The sequence below is a fragment of the Lygodium microphyllum genome, chromosome 19 (genome assembly GCF_053477565.2).
Source record: "Lygodium microphyllum isolate KBCC chromosome 19, Lygodium_microphyllum_v1.1.10, whole genome shotgun sequence".
Taxonomy (NCBI): Eukaryota; Viridiplantae; Streptophyta; class Polypodiopsida; order Schizaeales; family Lygodiaceae; genus Lygodium; species Lygodium microphyllum.
The window spans coordinates 6,570,844-6,583,807 of NC_141153.1; the positions used below are offsets into that span (position 1 = coordinate 6,570,844).

At 39.1% G+C, this 12,964-nt stretch overlaps 1 protein-coding gene across 1 annotated transcript in view; it reads right to left on the reverse strand.

Annotated features, from left to right (window-relative positions):
- Nucleotides 1-6,327, reverse strand: part of FASS (tonneau 2 (TON2)) — a 107,958-nt gene extending 101,631 nt beyond the window's left edge. Inside the window, exons 1-6 of the mRNA XM_087701019.1 lie at nt 6,152-6,327; nt 6,023-6,056; nt 5,704-5,911; nt 5,395-5,486; nt 5,246-5,308; nt 5,064-5,162 (exon numbers count right to left, since the gene is read on the reverse strand). Of these exons, the coding sequence (XP_087557145.1) occupies nt 5,064-5,162; nt 5,246-5,308; nt 5,395-5,486; nt 5,704-5,911; nt 6,023-6,056; nt 6,152-6,159 (504 nt within the window). The 5' untranslated portion in view covers nt 6,160-6,327. The remainder of the gene's footprint in view (nt 1-5,063; nt 5,163-5,245; nt 5,309-5,394; nt 5,487-5,703; nt 5,912-6,022; nt 6,057-6,151) is intronic.
- Nucleotides 6,328-12,964: the final 6,637 nt, after the last annotated feature.

Sequence of the window (12,964 nt, forward strand, 5' to 3'; positions counted from 1 at the left end):
AGCATAAATTAATTAATTAGTGCCTAGTCTCTAGTGTCACCACCACTAACACTTAATGGCCAATTAAATCTCCTAGGGCCAAAACTGACACCAACTGACATCCAAAACTTGGCTAGCATAACTTGTCACAACTTCTGCCTTTGACACCCACCGCTTCTTGGGGGTCTTTGGCCTATTACCATGAAATAACTACCATGTGCATCACATGTGCCTTACAACATTGCACATTTGATTATTAAATTAATCAAATGTCACTAGCAAGAGCAAAGCATCTCAAAAACTTTACGTCCCCATGACAATGACCCCGTATCCACTGAAGATAGCTAGGATACTACAACAAATAAGGCCATGAATGGAGAGGACATGGAAGCTCAAATCTAGAATATCTATAGCCTTTACAATAGAGCTCAAATGCGGTCAGTTAGGAAGTAATGACATGGCACACCACAAATAAGCATCACTAAAATCTCAACTATAGTGACAGAGTCCCTTGATGACGGACATTCTAGAGCCAATCACATGAATGCCATGAGTAGATATGCTGCTATCCATGAACCAAGGCTTCTCTGAAACTGAGAAAGCCATGAGAAAATCCTCCATCTAATGAATGTGGGGAAAACACACTTAGTCTTAATGGCAAGAGCATATGTAGATAGACATAGACTCCTTTGCTCACACCTAAACAAACGTGAGGGTATTTCTTGTAGCACTTCTCCTTGGGATGTGAGGACTCCCCAAAGTGAGAACACTTGGCAAAGCCGTCATGTCCTTCCTCTTTGTCAAATTTAGAATTGGATGATGAATTCAACTTGATTTTCTTCCCTTTCTTCTTCTCATTTTGTTCTTTGTCAAATGAATTAGCAACAAAAGTACAACTAATAGATCCTTTGCCATCAATTTCCTTGTGCTAGTCCTACTTCAAGATAATAGGTACCAATTCCTACCAACTGATGGTGACCCACACACGAGCTAAGAAAATTGGTGTAGCAATATCATACTTGGCTTGAGGGGAAATGTAAGGAAAGTGTCACAACCATGTCCTCACACTACACGTTCTTCCCAAGGGATGGTAACTCATAGTGAATCTCCTCCATATAGATATACCAAGCATGCACAAGGATTGCATCCTTGCAATTCACGAAGAAAAATGATTGGACGCATGTATTGAGGCAATACCAAAAAGCCATTGAACCTACCAGAACACAATTTTTTTGGCCCGTAGTAGGCCATGATATGGGAAGAGTAACAAATTCTCAAAAACTGTTAAGTGTCAAGAATGGCCTCAACCTAGCAACTCCATACAAATGGTGGGTCCCATCCAACTTTTGATATTGGGGAAGGGTGGAAAGGATGGGCACATGTATGGTGGGTACCATGAGGGAGATATGAGAGATACAAGATTCTGAAGAGGGAAGAGAAGGGGGACAAGATGGATAGGGAGATAATAGACACTCCTCATGATCCACCTCACAAACCTATTAATCTTGTCGGTCTTGATGATCCATCATGATGAGAACTCTGTAGAAGAAAAGACAAGGAAAGGTGAACTGTCAAAGAACGTGCAGGCCCGAAGATGGGGCGCTCCACACTCAAACTAGAGAGAACCAACAAATGAAAGCCCTGAATCTAGCCAAAGGCACAGCAAATGAAGTGTTGTGTTGCTCTCCACCAACCACAAGTTGTGCCCCGCAAAGAAGAGCACAGAGATAGTGAATACAAAAGAACCAAAAATTTTGATAATGAAATCAAGATTGCATACAATATTAAAGATGACAAATTTGGCCCTATATCAATGCCAATCTAAGGGCAAGATGAGTGAGGACACCTAATAGAGAGACTAACTGAGGAGTGAGGAGTGAGGAGAGAGGAGAGAGAACGTCGATGTCACGAGGTCGTGAAATTTTGATGTTGTGCTTACAATTTGATTATGTGCAAGTGTGACTTGCACATCTAATGTGCAAGTTGGCTATTTGACAAGGTGGGACCTAGGACCCCAAGATATCAATTGGTGCCAAAGGTAAAAGTTATAACAAGTTGTACTTGACAAATACTTGGTACTTGGTGAGAGATTAGCCTAGATCACTTTATTAGACATAGGTGCCAGTGGTGACACTAGGGACTTGGCATTAATTAATTTTTAATGCCAACCCAAGGACTAATGAGTGCTCAAGAATACTTGGGTGATAAATTAGCTTGACCAATTTAATTGTTAGTTGGTGGACAATGAACACAATGAATAAGAATGTGTGTGTGTGTGTGTGTGTGTAGAGAGAGAGAGAGAGAGAGAGAAAGGAACTATGGCAAGTGAAGCTCCTTCCATTTCTCTTAGAGCTCTCTAATTGATAGATCTCAAAACGCAGCAAGGCAACCTCCAAATGTGTCTAGCAGCAACAAACGCAATAGTAGGATGCTAAATTAGTGAGGCGGATGGACAAAGGACAAATAGAAGACAACAAACGCAGCATAGAATGGCTCAAATTAGTCCAGACTCCAAGCCGCAACAGAATAGGCAAAATGCAGCACCAGGATGACGTTTGATGCTGGGTGGCAGCAAATGAAGCAAAACACGAGCTATATGGAGTGGTGACTATTGGCAACGGCACTTTTGGAAAAAACTTTGAGTTTCGAGCAATGTACAACAATAAACACAAACTCCAAGGTGTAGAAAGCAGCAGTCGCCTTGATAAATAGCAGCAGGGTGGAGATGACCAGAAACAATCCGAATCTTCGAGGAATGGCTGAGAAGTAGGTGTCTAATGGTAGAAGACAATGGTGGACAACTTCGATTGAGATCTCCTCCACATATGGAGTGTAAAGAGCAAAGCTCTCACACCTACAAGCTACAAAAACGAGATTGTGGGTAAGAGGACAACGTGCCTATTTATAGAAACTTTGGTTCCTCCCAATGAGAGTTTGTGCTTACAAAGCACAAACACTCTTTAGGAACTCATTTCTTTTTAATAAAAGGTTTAATTCATAAATTAAATGAGTTTTGGGGCTGTTTTAATAAAGCCGATGCATTTTTAGCTCAACAATTGCAACCCACCTATAGTGTCCTTTGTATTAGAAGGGTAACACACTTGGACTTTTGTATGAGTTTATGGACAAGACTGGTGAAGCCCTTAATACATGTGCTTGTTTGTTTGCTAACATGTAATTGTTAATTCAATTTTATAATTTAAAGCATGTGTATAATACATGTTTTAACTTGAAACGCTTTTGGAGTTTTTGTAGAGTTGAAGCAATAGGCAAGTATGGAACAATCACTGGGATTAGTTCCATTCGCCCATTCATGCAATTGCCCATATATTGCATCTATTGTGGAGTGAAGCGCAATATATGAATCAAGTGTTGGAAACAGGATGGATAGGGCACATTAAAAAGCTTGTGGGTGATGATTTACAACTCACGGCAATGCTTGAAGATGAGCTGCTTCTTTTCTGCAACGACAGCCAACGACATCATTTAGGAAGATATAGTTCCATCTTGTGTCATGGGGGGAGAAATATGGGACTTCAGCTCCCAACTTGGTAACTTAATCATCATGTTGAGATACATGATATACTTACCTTTGCATTAAAGATTGAAATTATGCTATCCTAATGCTTGCACTGATGATATCGCAAAGACCTATTGCTATTAGGGTTCTCTCTCAAGATTGCAGTTTTGGTCCTTATGAGAGAAACTAGAGTACATGAGCTTTGTTTTATACCAAGAAGAGAAACAAGCTCTTTATTCCATGTCATATGAGGACCTTATAATCCCTATTACAGCTACAAGATCAACAGCTTGTACTTGTAAAGCAATTAGCACAAGTACTGCTCCAACTACTACTAATAGGGATCTACTAAGGAGATCCAACTCTTACAAGGAGAGTGATGAGGACGAGGAGAAGAAGATTGAGGATAGTGAGGAGGACATTCAGCATGAGTCGTGACTCATTAAACATTCTATAGGACTTAGGATTGGGTTTTAGTAGTTTCCATAATCCATTTATGTATTGAATATTTAACAAGGTTCAAGAGGCTTGGGACTTGTTTGACACTTTGTTACTTCTATACTTCTATTCATGTTTGCTACTTTATGCTGGCTTCAAAATGGTATTTAATATTTCTTTTTAAACAGTGTATTGATGATCATTAAGAATTATAAATTGAAATGTGATTTAGAATGGCTAGTAACACCTATTTCTTGATGATCATTGAGAATGATAAATTGAAATGTGATTTAGAATGGCTAGTAACACCTATTTTCTTTGAGGTTTGACATCATTTGCATGTTCATAGTGTACAATTAATAAGGATACATAGGATTATTTCTTTGAGCATTTTGTATATATGGATTCTATAACCCATAATTTTTACTATATCGGTAAGAGGAAAACGTTTCCTAAAAATTGCTAGTATAGGGAACTTGTTTGAAACCAGTTTCCTACCTTGCTGTTTCTGAAACTCCTAGCTATTATGCAGTATGTGTCTAGATAGACCACACACATAGGCCAAATGATGAGTGCAAGAAGAAGCACGTAAGGTGATGGGTGCATGGAAAAATGTGTACCCAACTCAACAGCCCTAAGGCAAAGTTCAATGTTGATTACAATGGAAAGGTAGAGCAAGTTCAACGGTCACTTGATCCTTGACAAGGTACCCTAAAGAGAGTAGAATGAACAACAGTTGCCTATGCATGTGTTGAGCTTATAAAGAAATCTCAGACATGACAAAAAACATGAAAAACTTTGTACTAAGGCTACCTTTTGCTTCTTATTCTCTAATTTGTGCTTCAACATGACATGGTGGCAATTCCTATTGCCTAAATGTAATAGACCTTTGTATTTAACTCTTGAGGGTATCTAATAAGTTTGGGAATACCTCAAACCCAGTGCTAGTATAATCATAATATCAGCCGTCTCAACTGAAGAGGACATGAAGTATCCATATTGAAACTCGGAAATTTGAAAGATATGAAAACAGGTCCGACCTGTATCTTCTTGAGCATTGGTTGTTTTTTGGAGAGAGAGAGAGAGAGAGCATACCTATTTACGAAAAAAAAAAGAGAGAGCATACCTTTTCAGCACCAGTTGAATCATCCACAACGCAGTTCTCTCGCAAGCACACCCACATAGTATCCAAGTCCTCTGCATTCAGAAGCTGCTCTGTTTGTTTCTGCATTAAAACGTGTAGATCAGCTCCATTACGCCTCAGAAAATGAAAAATTATCAGGGCTATGCTAACAAAATACAACTTACTTTCAGGAATTTGAATCTTGCTAATCTTTGCACCTTGCTTCCAATAGATCCCTCAGAAGGTTTCTGCAGGACAGGAAGTTATTCATGTATAAATGCTAGAAAGCTGGAAAAAGCAAATCAGCTGACTCTCATGAACAGCCCAGAAGCACCTGCTTGTAGAAGGTAGGAATAGCATCTGACTGTGCATTCCTTTGCTGTCGTTCTCTGAATGCTTCAAGCAAGATTCTTTTTGTCTCTAATTCTGCATGAAATCACAAATCAGATTAAAGCTTGCAAAAACTATAACCAGCAGTACATAAAACCAGTGGAATTCTTCAAAACTTAAGTTTTAGTGACAGAATGGAAATGGAAGACTGTTATATACAACTGTTTGCAAGATTGCATTGCAAATGGTGACTGATACAGCATTTTCATTAAGGGATGAAGTTTTCGGAAGGCAAGGAAGTAAGCAATCTTACCCATTAGAGCTTCTGACCCTAGCTCTGTTCCAGAACCTACATACTTCTTCAAATTTCTAGCCCAAAGCATTGATGAACCTGACATGCCAGGTTTTGATTGTGTATCCTGACAATCCCCATTGGTTGCAGTGCCTGGCATTGTGATCACTTGACTCCAAATGCAAACGATCAAACCACAAAGAATAGGCCTAACAAATCCTGGTGCATTCTGCCATGTCCACATGCAGGACAGGTTAAAAAGCTGAAAACCTTCCTTTCAAAGAAGACTCCCGGATTCAAAGCGTGCAGCATCAATGCAGTCCGAGCCTCCTAATGTCACCTGAAGCAGAGGATGCCCTGAACGCAAAATGTTCCTGCCACATAACTAAAGGTTTCAATTTCTGCCTGAGTTGTCTCTGCTGCAGCCGGTGATGACACCAGCGCTTCGTCTGCACAAACTATGTTCGACCTGTTCATGCAATTGCTGCTGCAGATGCACCTCCCCACGACCTCCACTTTCAACTACCTACATAAGAACTTACTGTGCCTCATCGGCTAGAGGCTCGTAGGCTAGGCCAGATCTCCCGCGTATGCGGCAATTTTACGCTTATTCGCTAAGGAAATGTTAATTTGGTAGCCTGAGGACCCCGTTCCCGCGGGTTCGCCAAAAATGCGAGCGCCTGGAAGTCCTATGTGCACACGAGCTACCTCGTAAGCGGATAAATGTATCCGCTAAATCTACCTATCAGTGTATCCTACTAATCACTCAAATGTATCCGCTTCTCGTATAATTTGCACTGCTGTACCCCAAAGATCCACCATTTGTTGCTATAGCACACTAGCATGCTCATAAGCCGCTTGAGTTGCATTAGAGTCATATATATTGTGCCCAAATGAAGGGTAATGGCTACTTGAAGCAGCTCGACTCAAAGGAGTAACAACCTTCCCTACACTCCCACCCACCACTGACTTGTAACTTATGAATACTAGCATCCCAAGAGAGGCAAGCTTCTACCCACTTTATGTAATAATCGATGGCAATAACAATGTCTCATTTCGCCATTCAAGAAGTGGTTGGCATTCAAGACAAAATCAATGCCCCATTTGTGAAATGGATCTAATAGTAAGATTGAATTCAAGGGTATATATTGTTGGGTAGTGACATGCTTCTATTGGTCACAAACATCACATTTTTAAGCATATTTAATGGCGTCCACTTTTAAAGTTGGCCACCACAAGTAATATGTAACATGTATGTCCACCCCTGGAGGATTGCATGTGCTTCTCCCAATACCACCTCTTGCTCCATAGGGAGAACTTCCTACTACAACACACCCACATGGTGCACTCAAGGACAATGAACCACTCTACATTCAAACTCTCCAAACAAGTAGAATGCATCTCACCAAACAACATATCAAACTCTCCTGCTTAACCAATTGCAACATAACGGAAATATCCGCATGGAAAATAAAGGCTTTGCCTAATAAAGACAAGTGAAACTTCTTCACAAAATAGTTTATCCCTAAACCCTCACTTAGAAATAGAATAATTTTGTAACCAACAAGAAATATGTGAATGGAATAATAAGACAGGGACTAAAATTTTCCTATATATCTTACTAAAAAGGAATAGTAAGATAGGAACCAAAGTTTTCCTATATATCTTGCTAAAAAGGAAGAGAAGCATTTTTTGCACCAACCCACATTACAATACAAACATATAGACCCCGTGTCGTAATGAAATTTATATTGGCTTGATCCTCCAATGCCATTTGCACTTGATTATACCCCCTCATAGTACCCAAGAAATAATAAATATTGTGGATAGCCACGTCATCTAGAACATTCCAAATATGACAAGGAAAATGCTTCAAGAATGGTAGGTTCATCAAGATTTTGGTAGTTTACATAGATCCATAGCTTCTTGTTCTTGTTTGCAACAATAAATATGAGTAAGACCCATTCTACTCAACCATTGGTGCAATGAAGTCCACCCACAATAACCAATCCAACTCTTCCTTAGCTAACTTGGCCATATGCTTATTCATGCGATATCTTTGTTGGGTGTTTGGCATTAAATCTTTTTTAGAGGAATGTGATGCTAATAAAACTTCAGGTCAAGCCCCTTCATATCACAATAATCCCAAGCAAAAATGTCTTAAAACTCCCTTAACAAGGCAATCAATGTCTAGGCCCCTATTATATGCATCTAGCCAAAGACTATCTTAACAAGCTTCAGATCATGTTCATTCTATGAATTAATTGTAGCTAGCTCATCTTTCTTTCTGAGTGACCTTATGTATTTGCTACTTCAATTTCATTTCTCAATAGAGAATATCCAAAATATTGCAATGGGCCAATTCTTCCACTTATAGAGCTCCCCACCATATTTCTTATTAATAGCCACTAGCGTTCGTATGCAAGCAATGCTATTCTGCTTGGGGTACAAGGGAAGAGAAGCTACCATGCTATCCAGTAACTTTTCCATCCTTGAGTGTAAAAACGTCACATGCTTCGCTTCCATTGCACAACCATAACATGAACACGTATTCTTCTTTTGCATCCTCGAGCGTAAGACATTACATGCTTACTCACTATTTTCTCTCTTTTTTGAATCTCTCTCACTATTTGTTGCCAATCTCTCTCTCCTTGCCCTTTTTCACACCTCTCCTCTTTGTGATTTTTCTCCCACATATTTGCTCTCTCTCTCTCTCTCTCTCTGCAACACCCATTGCTTTCTCTCTCCCCTCCTTTCCACCTCACCCTCCCTCCCCTTGTTTATCCCTCTCCTTTGTTTCCGACCCCTCTCTCTCACACCATTTTTGCATCTCTCTCCTCTCTTTTTACACACACACACACACACTCTCTCTCTCTCTCTCTCTCTCTCTCTCTCTCTCTCATGTATGCACACATAAAAGGATAGACGTGCATTTGCATTTAGGTGTATAGAGACTCATATATGTATACAATACCTTTTACGTACCAAACTTGTAAACTTTACCCATACTTACTTTGCATTATATCTAGACGCAGTTCTATATGATCCTTGGATGTCACAATTTGAAATAACATTGCACCTAACCATAAATAAAAGACATACAAAATGCATATTTTGTATCCTTGAGTGCAAGAAATCACATGCTTGCTCACCATCTTCTCTCTATCTTGAATCTCTCTCACTATTTTTTTGCCTCTCTCCCTACCCCTTTTCTCTCCCCTCCTCTTTTTATGACTTTTCTCTCATATATTTGTTACCCAGCTCTCTCTCCCTCGCATATATTTTCCTCATTCCCTCCCTTCTCCCTTTTTATCTCTCTTCCCTCTCTGCAACCTCTATCTCTTCCTCCCTCCCCCCTTTTCCACCTCTCCCTCCCTCCCCTTTTTTATCCCTCTCCTCCACCTACAACCCCTCTATCTCTCACCCCATTTACACCTCTCCCCTCTCTTTTCACTCACTCTCTCACTCACTCACTCACTCTCTCTCTCTCTCTCTCTCTCTCTCTCTCTCTCTCTCTCTCTCTCTCTCTCTCTCTCTCTCTCTCTCTCTCTCTCGTATATGCACGTATACAAGGCTAGACATGCATTTGTATCTAGGTGTACAGAGACTCATATATATGTGCAATGACCATGCACCAAACGTGTAAACTTGTATCCACACTTGCTTTGCATAATAGTTAGAAGTAGCTCTATATGATCCTTGAATGTTACAACTAGAAATAACATTGCTACGCTAAAATGAGCCATAAAGGAAAGATACATGAAATACACCACAAAGTCTAAGTGTGTCTAAGCATTACAAATAAACTCTTAGTATTAATAATACACATAGGTGAAGTAGAGCCCAAAACCAAAGTTTTTTTTAGAGACTACGCTAATAACTTTGCACCATAAAGTTAAGTATCAACAAACCACAAAGTGTTACTCCTCGATTGTGCCTATGCATTTGTATCCAAATGTTACAAAAAGGGCCCCAACGTGAACAAAAAATCAGAAAATTCCCATGGGGCCTAACCAAAACGAAGCTTTCTTTTCTTTGAGGAATCACAAGGAAAATTTCCATTCTCCAACACAACATGATTAGGTGAAGCAAGTCCCGTTGCCACTCCTCGTCGTCTCGGCAATTGTATAGGGGACATGATAGTCTTTCCTCTCTTTCTTGCACCTAAAATTTTAGAAAACCACAATGTAAATGTAAATACATCTAATAATTGACAAATATTACTTAACCTTAGAATAACAGTACCGGGCCTAACATCTACAAACCATTGAGTAGGCATTTTCATAGCTTGATGTAGCATCACAATGTAATTGAGGTCTTTAAATTCATACGTCAGTAACCCCCTTCGTATTCTATCAGTGTGAGATCATGGAAACCTCTTATCATGTCCAACTTCACCCATATGCACTCAAAACACTAAGTATATCCACAATGCACCACCTCAATAATACACTAGAAGTAAAATCTCTATGTTGATATCATCATATAAATGCTCAATGACCCTTGCAAGTGTCATTCTTATAATATCATACATTGTTACTACGCGCAAGATACATTGCAATTCCTTCTGATACTCAAAAGCTGGATAATAGCCCCAATTTGGAGTAGGCATTTGCAAAAGTTGAGTAAACACTTAAATATAGTGTAGAAAATAATCAGTTACTTACTGAGTATATGCCAACCGAACATGGCACAAAGGCCATTTCACATATCTACTAAGTAGGGACCACGAAGCTATCAAATTTCAATAGATACATCTATGCAAAAAACCAAGCATATCATTCCACCCTCCAAAAAACACATATTTGTATGCATCTCTGCAAAAAAGCAACACACATTATTGCATCTTCTGAAGTGCATCCTTGTATAAAATATTCATCATGACATTCACAACACTCCCATTTTCATCTAGCAAGACTCTCACACCACATGAGGATTTCACCCTTGAAAATGCAACATACAACTATCCATGTGTAAATACCAATGTCTTTAAGTAAATACCAACAACAAACAAAATCTGATTGTGTGAGTTATTGATTGTCATAGCAAATGCTAGTCAAATAGGAAATCGCCTTTGCCTTATAGTAAATGGAAATTGCAAAGTGCTAGGAATAAAAGTGTTCCTAGGAATGAAAACTTGTTCCCCTACATTTGTTATTGTTAGTATCTTATCATCTATCACATTTTATTGAATGCCTTACATATCAACGGTGTACCATTACACAGACCTTTTCCAAGATTTAAGTTTCTAAGTAGAATAATAGGTGCATTCATCTTCAGTAGTAATAGATGGGGAGGAAACCTACCTCCAAGATCTAGTGTATTCAAATACTCTACAGAGTACAAAAATGAGCTATCATCCATCTCTATAATTAGATCCGCACTATAGTACTATATAACCTCTCTAGGCATCGATTGTAATGCATGATGATTCAAATAAGCCACCTTTGTATTATGCGCTACAAGTATAGCATGCTCGCTGAAATATACTCCAAAGTCTCTCACAATGGATACTTCATTGTACACGCTATCAACCAAGGTTTCAATAAAGTGTCCTTTTAATGCCATGCCAGATGGAATACGTAACTTATGACAATTCTCTATAATACCCACTCCATCCCCTATCCCTTGAATCCAATGAATAAACCCATTATCACATTACGTCACCAACGGTTGACATCCACATATTCCCAAACAACCTTAGCACCTTAACATATTGCCATAAATGAGAGTAACATAGTGCTACATTAACAATATCTTCATAGGAACCCTTCATCACGATGGGTAGGATCCGTCTAAAATCACCTCCAAGTAAAGTGACCTTTCCACCAAATGGTTTGTCACGACTCATAATAATGTCTCGAGGATGTATGTCTTTTGAGGATTTGCATACTATTGGCAATGTGATGTACAATACTTTTAAGGAAGCCTGCATTGCAAAGGGTGTGTTAGAGGGTGATGATGAGTGTGCTATGTGCTTGGAAGAAGCTGCCTCTATACAAATTGGTGCCTAGTTGCATGCTTTGTTTGCTGCAATTTTGGTCTTCTATGAGCCTATTCAACCTGATCAGCTTTGGGATAGGTTTATGGCACCAATGGTAGAGGATATTCTATATAAATTATAGCTAGAACACATGCTTTTGCAATTCTACAGCAAGAGGCATCAAGCAAGGCTTTATTGCACCTTCAATATCTTTTGCGATAGCATGGGTGAAGATTGTTTGACTTTGATGGATTGCCAGAACCTCATCAAACAGATTCTCAGTTGTGTGCTAACCCTCTTTTAGAAGATGCATATCCATATGATATACTGGAGCAATGTAGAGATTGTGTTTCTATGGAGGCAATGTTGAATGACAGACATAGAGTTGCATATAATACAGTTATAGATGCTATTGGTGCAGACTCTGGGGATGTTATTTTTTAAATGGTCCTCATGGGTCTAGGAAGACATTTCTCTATAAGTGTTTGCTTGCTAGGCTACACAATGATCATTGTATAGCATTAGCAACAACATCAGATAGCATTGCTGCTTTGCTTCTACAAGGTGGTCATACTGCTCACTCGAGGTTTGAAATTCCATTGGATCTAAGTAATCGATCCACCTGTAATATTCATGTTTAGAGTGATCTTGCTCAATTATTGAGAAGATCGAGCTTTATTTTGTGGAATGAGGCTCCCATGATACACATGTATGCATTTGAAGCAGTTGACATAACTAGCATTCATAAGTAATAAAACTCACCGCATGTAGGTGGCACAAAGTATATTAGACCACATGTATTTCCATGCTTTCTCTTTGACCACACCTTTTGCTATGCATTCCACACCCAATACATTGGGAAGTCTTGATAGCAAATAGCTCAAGCCTCTAGATGAATACGATTGCACACAAACCACTACGTAAGAGTAGGTTTCCTCATATCTTCATTTTGCATAACATTTGATATATTGTCCATATCTTGAAACATCACACAATTCTCATCAAGAAAGTGCACCTACAACCATTGCATATTAGGTTTTTCATTATGCAATGCATAGTCATATATTCACCAACATGCTTTTGGAGCTGAAACATATTGTGCATCTAAATAACTCTCGATCTCTCCACTTCACGGATGGTTGTACAAGTCAATCCTGAGCTTTCAACAAAAAGTTTAATGGTTGCACGATCATGTCCCTTGTATATATACTTATTACAAATACTTAACAATTGCCATTGTTGAGCGTACCTCAACATTTATATGTATATTGTATTTTTTTTAACTTAAGTAATGATTGT